The sequence below is a fragment of the Zosterops lateralis genome, assembly GCF_965231275.1.
Source record: "Zosterops lateralis genome assembly, chromosome: 6".
Taxonomy (NCBI): Eukaryota; Metazoa; Chordata; class Aves; order Passeriformes; family Zosteropidae; genus Zosterops; species Zosterops lateralis.
This window is the reverse complement of record NC_139761.1, coordinates 44,862,281-44,876,437: the sequence shown is the minus strand read 5'-3', so window position 1 is coordinate 44,876,437 and position 14,157 is coordinate 44,862,281. Positions and strand designations below refer to the sequence as shown.

The 14,157-nt window shown below is 48.7% G+C and overlaps 1 protein-coding gene across 3 annotated transcripts; it reads left to right on the top strand.

The window, feature by feature from the left end:
• Positions 1 to 667: 667 nt before the first annotated feature.
• Positions 668 to 13,450, top strand: RNH1 (ribonuclease/angiogenin inhibitor 1). 3 transcript variants are annotated; one of them, XM_083864396.1, is made up of 10 exons: positions 668 to 786; positions 4,202 to 4,307; positions 5,953 to 6,123; positions 8,010 to 8,180; positions 8,757 to 8,927; positions 9,697 to 9,867; positions 10,365 to 10,535; positions 11,482 to 11,652; positions 12,282 to 12,452; positions 12,657 to 13,450. In XM_083864396.1, exons 2-10 carry the CDS (start codon positions 4,222 to 4,224, stop codon positions 12,742 to 12,744), a joined length of 1,371 nt encoding a protein of 456 aa, XP_083720522.1. In that variant the 5' UTR covers positions 668 to 786; positions 4,202 to 4,221; the 3' UTR covers positions 12,745 to 13,450. The 3 variants fall into 3 exon arrangements, with proteins under 3 accessions (XP_083720522.1, XP_083720524.1, XP_083720523.1); XM_083864398.1 differs by lacking the exon at positions 668 to 786 and adding an exon at positions 2,637 to 2,739; XM_083864397.1 differs by lacking the exon at positions 668 to 786 and adding an exon at positions 2,649 to 2,770.
• The last annotated feature ends 707 nt before the right edge of the window (positions 13,451 to 14,157 follow it).

The window sequence follows — 14,157 nt, the reverse complement described above, 5'->3', positions numbered from 1 at the left end:
GATCTGTCCTTCTGCTACTGGATCATTTGCAGGCTATTGAAACATTAATTCATCCTCACACCACTGAGAATGGGGGAAGAAAGCAGGTTACTTCAACCCACAACTATAGTGCAATGCAGCTTGAGTCATGGCAGGGTTTTCCTCAAGGAGGAAGAGCCAGTGGGAATTTGGGAGGAGGAGGTGTAGGAGTGATGTCCATGCTCGCTGCTGAGGGACAGTTTTAGGGAGACTTGATCAGGGCTGTGCCCAAGGGACCCTTCTAGGCAAGGTGAGCATTCAGCTTGTGCAGAAGCCCCTGCTGGGAGGTGGGATGCAGAACCCCCAGGTGAGGTGACAGGTAAGCAGTAAATGTGTTTACTCCTAGGCCTGGCAGCACAGGCTTGCCTGGAGAATGGAGAAACTACACAAACTCCTTCATCTCTACCCACACTTCAACACTGTGGTGGCCTAATTTTTGGATGGATCCTTTAGTGGCAACTACTCCCTTGCTCTGGGCCACGGTGAGTGGCCACATGACCTGGTGCAAGAAGTTGAAGCTGCCTCTGTCATCGTCAGGGGCTCTCTGCAACACTTGCTTCGTCACAAGCCACACACAATTGTGTGCACGGAGCTCGCTCTGCGAGGCCCTGAAGAGCTGCCACGGGGAGGAAAAAAGCCGTCAGAGCCCAAAAGTGCTTCCCTCCCTCTAGCAGGCATCATGTGTACGACAGCAGAGGTTGCGTGGTAACGGCAGCAGGAAGGCGCCAGCTCTGCCCCCTCGCTCCGCACAGCACCGACAACAGCAAGGTAGGGGATCGGCGGCAAAACCAGCTCTGAAACTCCCCAAACTTTCCCTCCTGCTTTCCGGGCAGGAGCACGGAACCATTTTAAAGCCGTACTTTGTAGGGAACAGCTGGTTGTGCTTAGTTGAACTGTTGTGTGAGCGAGTTATGGAAAGAGGGTGTTCGTAGGAAGAAAAAGCTGGGGGAGATGCTGAGATTTTGGGAGTGGAGGGAGGAAGGCAAGTCAGGGTGTTCCCTAGTGCCTCTCGGCACTTCAGGACCTTTCTTTGTTCTGTCTTGTGAAAACCTGAATGAGCTTTTACGGGGGCTAAAACTACCGGGAAACAATAGGGAGGGAGACAGGGAGTAGCCGGCAAGCGGAGGAGGAAGCGAGCCAAGGGATGACGAACGCCTTCCAGGGCTGACCAAGCGCTGCCGCCCTCGGCCCGCCCGGGGAGGGATGTGCCGCGGGGCACTGGGGCCGGGCGGGCGGTGGCACCGGGAGAGCCCGGGGGGGCAGCAAGGCCTGGCACAAGCCCGGGGCGCCCATCCTCCACTGCTGTCACTGCTCCCTTCCAGAGGGCTCAGAGAGAGGCCTTTGTGTCAGCGAGGTGCAGCTCTCTGCTCGACGTGCTGCGCTAGTGAGAGACACAGACACGAGAGAATGAGGGACAGATACTCCTCGTGGACAGGACTGGTGACAGGGATGGGGAGCAGGGACACCCCAGGCCCTCCAAGCTGGTCCCCGTGCACAGCTGTCTGAAAGCTGCAAGTCAGGGAGACTACTGAGAATATTTTTGTTGTTTCCAGTTCAAACAATTCCTAGTTCCCGGTCCCTGGGGAAGTCCTGTCTCTGCTGGCCGAGACCTTTCCATGGTGCCTCTGCCCTGGGTGACCTGCATGCATTCCCATCTAGCTCCAGTCCCAACTGGCTGGGACACTACATCATTTCATGTTTGATACTCCCACCCTTTGTGCATCCCCTCATTACAGGGATTTCTCCTTCTCCTGCCTTGTTTCCTGTGTATCACAGTGCTCCTGCTCAGGGGGGAAGAGCAGCACAGAGATTAGGGTGGACGGGAAAACAAAAAGAAAAAAAAGAAAAAAAAAACTAATAGGAGATAGGAATAAAGGGAAACAGAGGGAAAAGAGGACAAAAATCCAAAGTAGAGAAGATGATGAGAAGATGAAAAAGAGGGAAGACATAGAGTAAGAGGAGAGACAGCAGAAAAAAAGGAAGGCAGAAAAAGGAACAAAAGAGAATGGTGAAAGAAGGGAGAAGGAGGAAAAGAAGAGAAAAGAGGGATAGAGGGAAGGAAGGAGAAAACAGGGGAGGAGGGGAGGGAGGAAGGGAGGAAGGAAGGAAGGAAGGAAGGAAGGAAGGAAGGAAGGAAGGAAGGAAGGAAGGAAGGAAGGAAGGAAGGAAGGAAGGAAGGAAGGAAGGAAGGAAGGAAGGAAGGAAGGAAGGAAGGAAGGAAAGGAGAAAATGAGGGAAAGAGGGAAGGGGAAAGCACATGAAAGAGGAAAGTAGAAAGTGAAAAGGGAAAAAGGAAACAGAAGGAAGTGAGGAAAAAGAAAGGAAGGAGATATCAAGGAAACAGAGTGGAGGGGAAAAGGGGGAAAGAAGGTCAGAAAAGGGGGAGATGGAAACAGGGAGGAGTCAGGAAAAATTAAGAAAGGGAAAAACAAGAAGTGGGAAAGAGAGGGGAAAGGGCGTTGCCAGAGAGGACAGGGAAAAAGAGAGAGAGGGGAAAAACGGAGGGAAAAGAGGTAGAAAAAAGGGAGAGAAAGAGAAAAAGGGGGAAGAAAGGGAAAAGAGGGAGGAGGGCCGGATCCTGCTCCTCCCCGCCGCGATACGAGGCGGAGCCGGCCGGAGGCAGCGGCAGCTGCGCGGTGGCGGCAGGAGCGGGGGAGCCGGGCCGGGCCGAGCGGAGGGAGCTGGGAAGGAAGAAAGCCGGACGGAGAAGCGCTGCCTGCGGTGCGGGAGGCGGCGCGCAGGCGGCGGGGCGGTGAGCGCCGGGGCGGGGAGCGCCGGGGCGGGGAGGAGCGGCAGGGCGGCGGCGCTGCCCCGGGACCGGGCCGGGCCGCTGCCCGAGACCCCGAACGGGATCCCCCCTCGGCTCGCAGGAAGGGGCAAACTCGGGGCTGGGGGGAGAACCCTTTCTGGATCCGGGCGGGGAGTAAAACGGGAGAGCGCCCGAGCGGCGCGGGGAGGGCTGTGACAGTGCGGCTGCCGCTGTCCCCTGGCGTGTCCTGGCTGCGATCCCCTGCCCCGCGACACGTGGGCTGTGGGGCCGTCCCACGGAGGCCGCGGGCCGGGATTCCCGGCAGCGCTCGCGTTGGGAAGGGCAGAGGCCGAGCACGTCTGAACTGAGGATCCCGCTGGCGCCGTGTCCCGGTCCCGGCGCGGCCCCTCCCCACGTGGGCGCCGGTTTGTTGTGGGTGCGACCCGACGGCAGCGCCGGTACCGGGCCGGGCCCGGGAAAAGCGGGTCAGGGTGCCCGCGGTGTTACGGCGGCAGGAGGGCACTGGGATGAGGGAAGGCGGTGGTGACTGCAGCTCACATTCCGATGGGATAGCTCAGGGATTAATTCTTTTACAAATGCCCTGTAGTCTGAGTCATGCCGGCCAAACCAGGAGACCGAGGCTGTGTTTTGTCACCTACTACAGCGCTGCCTTTAACCCCATCCCTTGTAGACTAAACCTAAAACTCAGCTACTGGCCTGGGCATGTTTTTGTGTGTGTTTATCTGGAGCCCTTCTACACCGCAGAAATGCAGAACAAAACAAAAGCAAACCAAAACAAACAACAAATTCTGCTCACCAGCTTCTCTGTACTTGGATTTGCCCAACCAGAGTTATCTTTCCAGCCTTGGATATGGAATTGTGGAGGGACACTTCTCCCATCCTCACAAGTTCCACTTTTCACATACAGACACATGTCCAGCAGGTTTTTTATTTTGAGCCCGGCCAGTTCTCATGCTCATCTTCCTCATTCACCCAAATTATCTCAAAAATACCCCAATTTTAAGTACAGCTTGAGGTTCCACAGTGGGTCAAGCCACGCTGGTGAAACTTGGTGTCTGTGTGGCTCAGCAGTGCAATAGCTCACTATAGCACCAGTGCCCCTAGAAAGCTCCTTCTGGTTAAGCTCCCTTGGAGGTGGAAAGGGAATTTCTTATTCTCACACAAGCAGCCTTCAGATAACAGGCTTTTGCCATATCTCTTCAGGATTCCTGTGCTTTTTTCCTCTCAGAGGAAGGCCTTCCCAAGTCCCAGACAAAACCATTCCATCTCTTCTGGCCTTATACTGGTGTTTGCAGGTTTTGGAAAATTCTAATCTGTCCCCTTTGCATGGCTGAGAGGTAGAAAGATTGAAGAACATCGTTGCTTCTCAGTCAATTTTTTAAAAAAGTGGTTTTATTTTGTTTTAATTTTTAGGTCTTATCTCAGCTGTCAAAATGGAGCTTGACATCCAGTGTGAAGAGATGAGCCCATCTAGATGGGCTGAACTTCTGACCACAATGAAATCCTGCAAAACCATCAGGTAGCAACTAGTTGTGTATCATCTTTTGAATAAGAACTATTGCATTTCTCTCCTGTGCTTTTCATCTTCAGAACTGTTTGACCTGGGACTTAGAAATTGCATAGCAACAGGAATGAATCTACCTATTTTTATCCAGGAAGTTAATTTAAAGGGGGAATAAACCCCCACCCTCTTGCAAGGCTTTTTCAATTACAGATAAATGGCCTTTGGTATGAAGTGATGTTGTCCTGTTTCTTGGTGTGCCATAGGGCTCAGCTAGGTAATGTGATTTAAATATTTGACCACCATTTTGGTTATTCTGCTTTTGTCTCTCAAGAGGAGGAAGACATCTCTCTGCTTATTAGGTTGCACACTCTGGGTTGCAGGCTTGATGGTGCTAAGTGATTTTGGCTTCAGCAGTCAGGTACAAGCCATGTGCCATCAGCTTTTAATTCTTCACGTGACCTTCAGAAGTACCAGCCTTGTTTGTTGAGCAAACAGTGTGAGGGGACAATCTCCTAGGGTGTAAGGTGTAGAACAGGTCCCAGAAGAGTTGCTACTGCAATCTTTCCCCTCCGTTGGTTGGGAATTCACACTTGATGGGATGGCATCATCCTGCTGGGGCTGGAGAGGATGGGCCACTTCATGCCAGCAGTGCCTCAGAGGGCATCAGACCTGGTGAGGGCAACTTCCTTTTGCTTTGCAAAGGAGCCTCTTGCAGGCAAAGCTTCATTGGCCTGGCCTTGAGTTCCCAAGGCCTGCCTTGGGTGGCAGAAGGCAGTGGGATGGTTGTTTCTTGGGCAGAGGCTGGGGCTGCTTCAGAGGCAATGGATGAGGGTGACTGCTGCAGGAATTGTTCCATCAGCATTGGACATGATCCCATTGGAAGTCATGTCTTCTTCATGGGGGAGGGAAGGAGAACCCTCATAGGGCCTCACTTTTCATACTGTTATCTATGGAGAAATGACCAGGCAACCTTTTGCACTCCTGGCTGTGCCTGGGGCTTTATGGTTCTTCATGACACCTTCCTTTTGATTTGTGCCTTTTCTGCCTCTCTCCGTACCTCCCTGCTCTCCTGTGTTCCTGATCCTTTCCTTGGCTCTCCTTTCAATTCAATTCATCCCCACCAATTTAGCAGCACCTAGAAGAATGCTGATATCCAGTGGGAGGAGCTGCTGCCAAGCTGCAAACTCAGGCTTTGTGTGCTGAGATTCCTGCTGAGGGGAGATGGTGCAAACCAGCATGACTCACTGCAAGACACCAACTGCTGATGAGTGTCTCTGGGGCTGGCTGCAGATCCAGCTGGGCTGTTTGTTCTCAGTGCAGAACCAGTCTGACAGCCTGTAAGCTGGCAGGTGGTTTGTCACTCTCACTGTTTCAATTTAAGGTGCCTCCTACAGCTGTAGGGGGATGACTTGTGCCATCTTCTGTGCAGCACAGAGGAGGAGCAAGGCTTGGGAAGCTGCTATCCAGCCCATCCTGTGGTGCAGCTCAGGGCACACCTTGGTTTGGGCCATGCAACACCCAGCAGGTCCTGCACATACTTTTGGAGGCATCCCAGGAACTGAAGGAACATTGCCCACTCAGCTTTCATGAGCAGTGCTCCAGCCAGGGAGAGCAGAACAACTCTGAAGACTAAAGTGCTCCTTCTCTCCTTGTCTTTCAGGTTGGATGATTGCAATCTCTCCAGCAGTAACTGTGAGGATCTCTCTTCCATCATCAATACAAATCCATCCCTCACAGAACTGAAGCTGAACAACAATGAGCTGGGAGATGAAGGTGTTGAATACCTGTGTAAAGGGTTGCTGACACCAAGCTGTAGCCTACAGAAGTTATGGTAAAGCCCCACTGATTGTCTTGCTCTATTGTGCTGTCACAAATGAGTGTTTTGAGGTTTCTAAAAGAATCACTGGCAAAGGCAGGTTTAATGTAAAAGTGAAAGCACAACAGTTTGTTGACAAGGTTCACTCTACCACTCACTAGATGGTTAAAGCACAGAGAAAAAGCAAACAAAAATCTAAAGTCAATAGCCAATGTCAACCAAAGAATTATCTACATGGAGGCTGGGAAAATGGGGAAGGGTCAGGACAGGAAGGGGTGAATAAAGAAGACAATCCTTTTGAATTCCAAGGTTCAGAATCCTTGCTAAACGGAGTCCTGGTCTGGACCAACATTTTAGGCCTAAAAGTTTTAACAGCACTTAAACTTAACAGCACTCAATTAATAGCTTGGGTTAAACAGTTTAACAGAGGTTCATATAGAATTTGCTATAATGCAACAGTAACTCACAGGCCTAACTTACAATCTAAAGTACTTAATAATCTAATAATCTTAATAAGCAACAGCCACAGTCCATTTGCTATAGCATATTCACACTCACAAGCATACAAACCTAAAGGGAGTATGTACAAGGCGCTCACCTGTGGAAGATTCCCCTCAAATTCAGTGAAGGACCCACATCAGATGCCTTTGAGGTTGAGCCTCGTGGAGTGGGGGTGCCAGCACGGGATCCGTCGTCATTTGGTGATCCTCGGAATGCAGCAAACTGGAGAGTTCCCTGGCTCTGAGAGGTATTTTATAGAGGCACCCCACCACATTATAGCATTAGTGGGCTTCCCTCAGCAACCCTGGTGCAGGAGCTTTAGTCAGAGCCAGTGGCTGCTGCCTCTGCTCCTCAGAAGGCCTCAGACAGATGGCCTTCTCTGTCCAGCATCTCTTCTGCAGGGTGCAGGAATCCTCCAGCTCCTGAGGGGAATCTGGGATCCTCAGGACACTACCTTGTAAAAATCATTTGCATTTTAGATCAGACATGCAAGTCTCTATGCTCCCTACAATGAGGACTCAGGCAAATAGAAAGAAAGTTGACTGTGAAGCTTATGAAACTGCAGTTCTCCGATGGGCCCTCAAGAAGTAATTGTGGTACTCGGTACTGAATGACTTAAGTAATTTTTCAGAGTGTTTGCCCTAGGCTTCAGACTTCTCCACATGCTCAAGTAGCAGCTTGGACTAGGGTTTTTCAGTTCTATAGAAATAAAATTGTCTATTTTGGGGGTTCTGGTAAGGTGCCTTAAATAAAACAGAAACCAAATAAAAAGGAAGAGGAATATAAAGACGAATAAATAAGAGGAATAAGAGGAAATGAAAGATCAACCAAACCCAAGTCAAACCTCCCTGCACAACACCTCTCCATTGCTCCAAAGTTTTATCCAATAACTCTATAAACACCCCAGAGCAGTTCCTATGCTACTTCTCCAAGCCTGAGTGCTGAAGGATCAACTTCATAGACCCTTCTTGTGCTATACCATTAAACTAAATTATATCCATGGTTGGATGAGATTTTATCTTCTACCTACTCTGGATCACATTTCTAGAGGGGGCAGGAAATTGTAAGATGCCTTTGCTTAATCTCTGGGGTCAGCATCCTGATATTACACCACTTCTATAAACCACTTGTGGGGCTACCTGTAGAGTGAATCCTTATTCTGCTGGAGTTGCTGTATGAGTGATTACACTGAAGGAAGCATGCAAGCTATTGTTTGTGGCACAGGTGTAATTGTAAAAGTAATGATAGTAACCTGGACAAACCACTTCCTAGAGGGTTATGCACCATCAGAGCTGTGGTGTCCTTTCCAAGCTCCAACCTCATAGATAAACCTCTCTGAGAAGAGCCTCTGTAATTCTCAGAGTCCATTTCCCTCATCCCTGTTGTCTCTTTTCTTGCAGGCTGCAAAACTGCAATCTGACAAGTGCCAGCTGTGAGACCCTGTGCTCTGTCCTCAGTGCCCAGCCATCCCTGACAGAGCTGCATGTTGGGGATAACAGACTGGGAACTGCTGGAGTGAAGGTGCTGTGCCAAGGGATAATGAACCCCAGCTGTAAGCTGCAGAAACTGCAGTAAGTAGTCACTGGGCTTTTTTGGTCATCAGACAGGCCATGCTTGCCTTTCCCTGGAGAAAAGCAGGAGTTTTGTTGCCAGGTGTGGATTTGTTCTTGTTTTACCTGAAATTGTCATGCTTATTCATACTGGTGGGTCTTGTGGGTTTGGAAGAGTCGAGTGTCTGTTCCCGTAGGATTTGTTTAGCCATCCTGGCAGTAGTGGCTGTAAATGCAGGACCTCTCAGATGGCCAGGAAACATCAGATTCTGCTGCCCTTGGTCCTTGTTTCATGACTGAGCAGGACCTGGGTGTATTTGCAGCTTCCCCCGGGCAGGCCTAGAGTTGAGGCTCATGATGGTGTTGCAGTGCAGAGCTCAGCCCTGTGCTCCAAGATGCCTGTACACTGGTTTGATGGAGGCCTAGTGTAAAAATTGGTCTTGCTAGGGTCCCCTGGGATCTAGTTTAAGAATTAATGCTTCCTGAAATGAAGCAAAGTGATGCTGTTAAAAACTCTTACGGTTATCTCTGGTTTTACATCTGGCAGGATGTGTGAGGAGGGTTGTCTTTTTGCCTGGACTTCTTTTCTTCTTGCAGGCTGGAGTACTGTGAACTCACAGCTGATATTGTGGAAGCTCTCAATGCTGCTCTGCAAAGCAAGCCCACCCTGAAGGAGCTCAGCCTGAGCAACAACACGCTGGGGGATACAGCTGTAAAGCAGCTGTGCCAGGGCCTGGTGGAGGCAAGCTGCAACCTAGAGCTACTACAGTAAGCTGGTCATCTCTGATTGCAACTAGTGCTGCTGCTAGTCATACCATCCATAGGACTGGAAAAATTGTTGTCAGGAATGCTTGAAATGTAGGCCAGATTTTTTGCCGGCTCAGATTTATGTAACTGGAAACTGCACACAAATGTCTGGGGCTTTCAGTTTTGGAGTTTTTGGCACTCCAGGCTAAACCACCACTTACTAAGGGAGACTGCTCATCTGTGTCTCAGAGCAGAGGAACAATCACCCTTAGTGGCTCTAGTTCTTAAACTGGAATTACCAGCCCGTTCAGTATATTTATTCAGAGCCCTGTTTTGCTACAAAACAAAGGTGCAGGGTTTGGCCTCATTTCTAGGGTAAAGCTCATGAAGGGCTTTCTGGGAAAAGCACAATCTTGCTCTTGAGGTTCAGCAGGGGTTGGCTTAGCAGGGACTCTCTGTGTGAGGCTGCCAAAAGTTCCTCTTAAAAAAGATAACTGATAAAAAGGGGAAGTTTGGCAAGAATGATCCTTGCATTAATGGACATGAATGGCTGAATCAAAGTGCCCTGCAGCCTTATGAAATGCAGGAGCAGTGTGTCGCCTCACCCAGAGTCCCATCTTGGACACCTGTATCTTCTCTGAACCTTGCAGGATGTAGCAGTGCCTGGCTGAGCTGCACTGGTTTGCAGCAAGGAACCAGCCCATAGACCTTTCCCAGTCTGAACTGGGGTATTGGGGTGTATCTATCAGTGGGTCTGGAGCAGCAATTCCAACTGTGCTTTTTCCTGCAGCCTGGAGAACTGTGGCATAACCAGCAATAGCTGCACGGAGATTAGTGCTGTTCTCAGGAACAAGTCATCTCTGATGGATCTTTCTGTGGGGGACAACAAGATCGGGGACTCCGGTCTGGCTCTGCTGTGCCAGGGAATGATGCATCCTAGCTGCAAAATCCAGAAGCTGTGGTAAGGTTGGGCAGAGGTTTCTTACATCCCTTCTGCAGCCTCTGAGCTGTTTAAGTTGTGCTGCTGGTTTGCTCCTAAGTGGAAACTTTCTCATTTATCCTTCCCAGTCAAAAAAGTGTCTCAGCTGCAAAATTAATTGCAAATCAGTTAATTCCAAAAAACTTGGTGGAGAACAAGTAGGGCCACACTGAAATTGCTTGGATCAAATTCTGGGAAGAGGGCAAATGGAAGTTTATGATGCCATTGTCTTGGCTTCCAGTTAAGTTATCTGTCTACTAGAATTGCATATTTCTGTTTCTTTTTTTTTGTGTGTTACAAGCAGAGCTTTTGGTGCAGCAAGTGGAGAGTAAGGAAGGGAGGAAACCATGTGGTATGGTGTATGAAAGAGTACAAGAAAATGAGACAACGTAACCAGAAATTCAGAATACTAAAACAGGACTCTGTTTTCTAATCTAAGTCATTTTTAGGAGAAAATAACCTTTTGTTCTTCCCTGCAGGTTATGGGACTGTGATCTCACAAGTGCCAGCTGTAACGATCTCTCCAGACTCATCAGTACAAAGGAGACCCTCACAGAGATCAGTCTGATAGACAATAACCTGAGAGACTCAGGGATGGAAATGCTGTGTCAGGCACTCAAGGATCCCAAATCTAAACTTCAGGAGCTATGGTGAGCTGCTGTCAAGTTTCACATACCCACTGCCTTCTTTGGAGGCCTCACTGAAGAAAGATGTAAGTGAAGTAATGGCCACCCAGACAGATCCTCCGTTGCGATGGTTCCATAAGCAGCTCCTGCTGGTTGTGTTACTGAAAAGATTTATAGAGCTAAAAAGGGCTTTTCTAGACTTAAAGACTTTAAAAGGATTTGTATTTCTAAACTCGTAGACACCGTAAAGATGTGCCCCATCACATTTATCCTGTTATAAGCAAAAGGAGACCAAGCATCACTTGCAGAGTTTCTAACTAATTGTTTTATCGTGCAATAAATGGCAGTTAAGAGACTTGAAGTTTGAAAGGTCTGATGGAAGAGCAAAATGAGTGCTGTGATCAGATATCTCAGGTTCTCCACTGGAGCTAAATTCTCTCACTGATGAGACAAAAGAAAGCTCTAGTGACATTAAACATTTCTCAGCATCCTGTCCTCTTGGTTATGTTACCTTTAGGCTAGGATGGTCTGGTGGCTGGGAGAGGAAATTTGTTCTTTGACTTAGAACTTGAATTTTCCTACACTGCAGATTCAGCTCCTGCCCCCACCTGGGTTCTTCCCCTGCCCTGTTGGCCTGGAAGTCAATGGGGTGCCTCAGGAGTGCACAGTGGAGCCAACAGTGACTGTTGGAGCAGCACAGCACACTTCATCTTTATTTGTTCCTGTGCTTTTTGGGCAGGTGCCTTTCCTAGTGCATGCTCCAAGACAGACATCCCCTATAAAGATAGCAGAGGTGCTGCCTAGAAAGAACTGAGCAGACCAGCATTGTAAAGAGTACAGTGATTGCAGGAAAGCTCTGGCTCCTCTGTTCCCACTGTCTGGGGTCCTGTTTAATAAATGTAAAGAAGTGAATGGTGCCTGATAGTCTCTAGGTGTCCGAGCTAGACCTCATGTCACTCTTGCCTTGCAGGGTGAGGGAGTGTGGGCTCACCACTGCTTGCTGCAAGGCTGTCAGCTCTGCTCTCAGCACCAACAAGCACCTGAAAGTACTACACATGGGCGAGAACAAGCTGGGAGATGCAGGTGTGGAGATCCTGTGTGAAGGGCTGATGCACCCCAACTGCAACATCCAGTCCCTATGGTAAGGTGCACTCTCATAAGTCATATTCTCTCTTGCTGTCTGAATTTATCTTTTGTCTTCTACTTCCATGGTCCTTACAGGTGCCAGCACAAGTGCTGGTCCAGCCTCACTAGAAGGAGCAGGCAGCCAGCTGGAGCATCACCTTCAGCCCTGGGGTGGGATTTGCCTTCCCCATGAGTCTATTCTCTTCCCAGCTGGGCTGTGTGAGGCTCAGGACCCTGTGCTTGTTCTCTCCATGCTGTTAGACAGAAGCCAGAGCTGTACTCTGATGCCTAAATTCACAGTGAGTGAGTGGAGCAGACAGGTCATGGGAGACGTCAGTAAGACTCTTAAGTCTGTCCAAAGATATGTCCTCAACTGAGAGGCCTCAGTTTGCTCTCTTTAGAGAGGTGGTTGCAAGTCTCAAGTATAGTAATAAGAGAAGATGGTGCATGATGGTGAAATTGGGAATAACTTCAATGGGTTCCTCTAGGCCCACAGCCACACCCTGTTATGGGATGTCTTGGCGATGCCATCTTCTCAGGGATCTCTTGTCCATGCTGGGGATGTCCACACCTGCTGCCTGGGTGTGGGGAGTGTTTCCTGGAGCCAGGGCTCACTGTGCTGGCCTCTTCCTCCTCTCCTTGCAGGCTGGGTAACTGTGACCTGACAGCAGGCTGCTGTGCCACCCTTGCCACCGTCATGGCCACCAAGCAGTGCCTCACTGAGCTGGACCTGAGCTACAACCCTCTGGATGATGAAGGCATCAGGAAGATCTGTGAAGCCTTGAGGAAGCCCAGCTGCAACGTGCAGCAGTTAATGTGAGTGATGGCAGGGGTGGGAGGCTGGTGCTGGTAAGGGAGTAAAGGGGGTCCTGGGCTGTAAAGCCAATTTCTGGCTGCTCTCTAGCTAGATAGGGCCTTTCCTGGCATATGACCTTCCCATACTGGCCAGTCGTGCATCTTTCTCTTCCCTTAACAGGGGGATGGTCACTAAATCTCACTTGCCTTTTTGTTTTGGTGTAGTTTGTATGACATTTTGTGGAGTTCTGAAGTGGATGATGAACTGAGAGCCTTGGAAGAGTCCAAGCCTGAAGTGAAGATCATTTCATGAGTGGTGACTGCCTGCAGAACGACATCAAAGCAATGTCCTCTTCTTAATCTGAACTTTTTATAAGTAAAACTAATTAACTTAATAGGGAATTTTCTTGTACCAAAACCATTTGTGGATTCCCTGAGTGGGTGTCTGGGGAGCTGATCGAGCTTCTCTGTGTCTCTGGATGTACTAACTCTGAGACTCATGAAAGCTGCAGCATCACTATCCTTGAAATAAACAATTACTGTCTTGTAGAAGTGGGTCTCTAGCCTTTAGGAGCTCTTTAATCCTATAATCCCTTCTAACAAATTAGCTGGGCTTTAAACAGAGCTCCTTTCCCAAGGCAAGAGAACTACCCACTGTATTGTTACTGGGTGGTGCTTTTGATAGGTCTCTGGGGAAGGCTCTCAAAGAAACATAAATGTTTTTAATCTAAAACTGAGCTCTCCCCTGTCTTTCCCTAAAAGAGTTCTTGGAAAAGCAGTGGTGGCCAAGGCACTAGAGAAAAAAGAAACGAGCAGCTGTTCAGCTGTGTAATGTCAAATTTCATGTCCTTTGAAAAGTGATTTTCCTACAAACAAAAGATGCTGTGTGCATTTCTGCTAGTATGGGAAATGATTAAATGATTGATATGTTTGATCTGGCAAAGAGTAGTTCTACAGGAACTTTATACTTAATTTTTCTACTTATAAAAATAAAATATATCTGTATATTTCTCCTTTAAGACCAATCTAGTTATTTGTGAACTGCAGTACTACTAACACCTTGTTTTACTTGTTTGTTTTTGGTAAGTCCCTAGCTGAAACATGTCAGGAGAAGATCTTAGTCAAGGCTTTAGGTAAAGAACAAGCCTAGAAGACATTTCAGTTTTCAGGGGACACTGGGGTTTCATGCCAGAGTTGTAACAAACCCTTGTTCCAACAGAAAATGCAGCTGCTGCACACCTAAACCACAAAAGAATGAATATAGCTTTAAAAATATAGAAGGCAAGCCTGGTATTGTCTGTGGCTGGTCATGCAGGATGAATACCAAAAAAAATTCCATTGCCCAGTGTGTCTTCCTGGAGTGGTCACTTGGTGTTTCCTTCACTGGCAAATCTGTGTGGCACCCAAGATAAAGATGTTCTCCAGACTTTGCTTTTTGCTGCTCACATTCATCCCATAGAGGCCACAACTGGCTGTTCTTTGCCGTAGATGATTTGACCTAAGCAGTTTCTACAGTAGCCTTCACAAACCTAAAACAGTGCATGAAAAATAGCTCACTTGTGTCTTCAGGCAGCTGTGAAGGGTAGGATTTGTTTTTTTTTCCTTAAGGCATGTCTCTCATAGCTGCCCAAGAAGCTAAAAACCCACTCCTTTTTGCTTTGGTCTTCTCCATCAATAAAATCTTTCCCATTCTGAGGGGCTCATGAACAGGCTTTTCAGTTCTTGG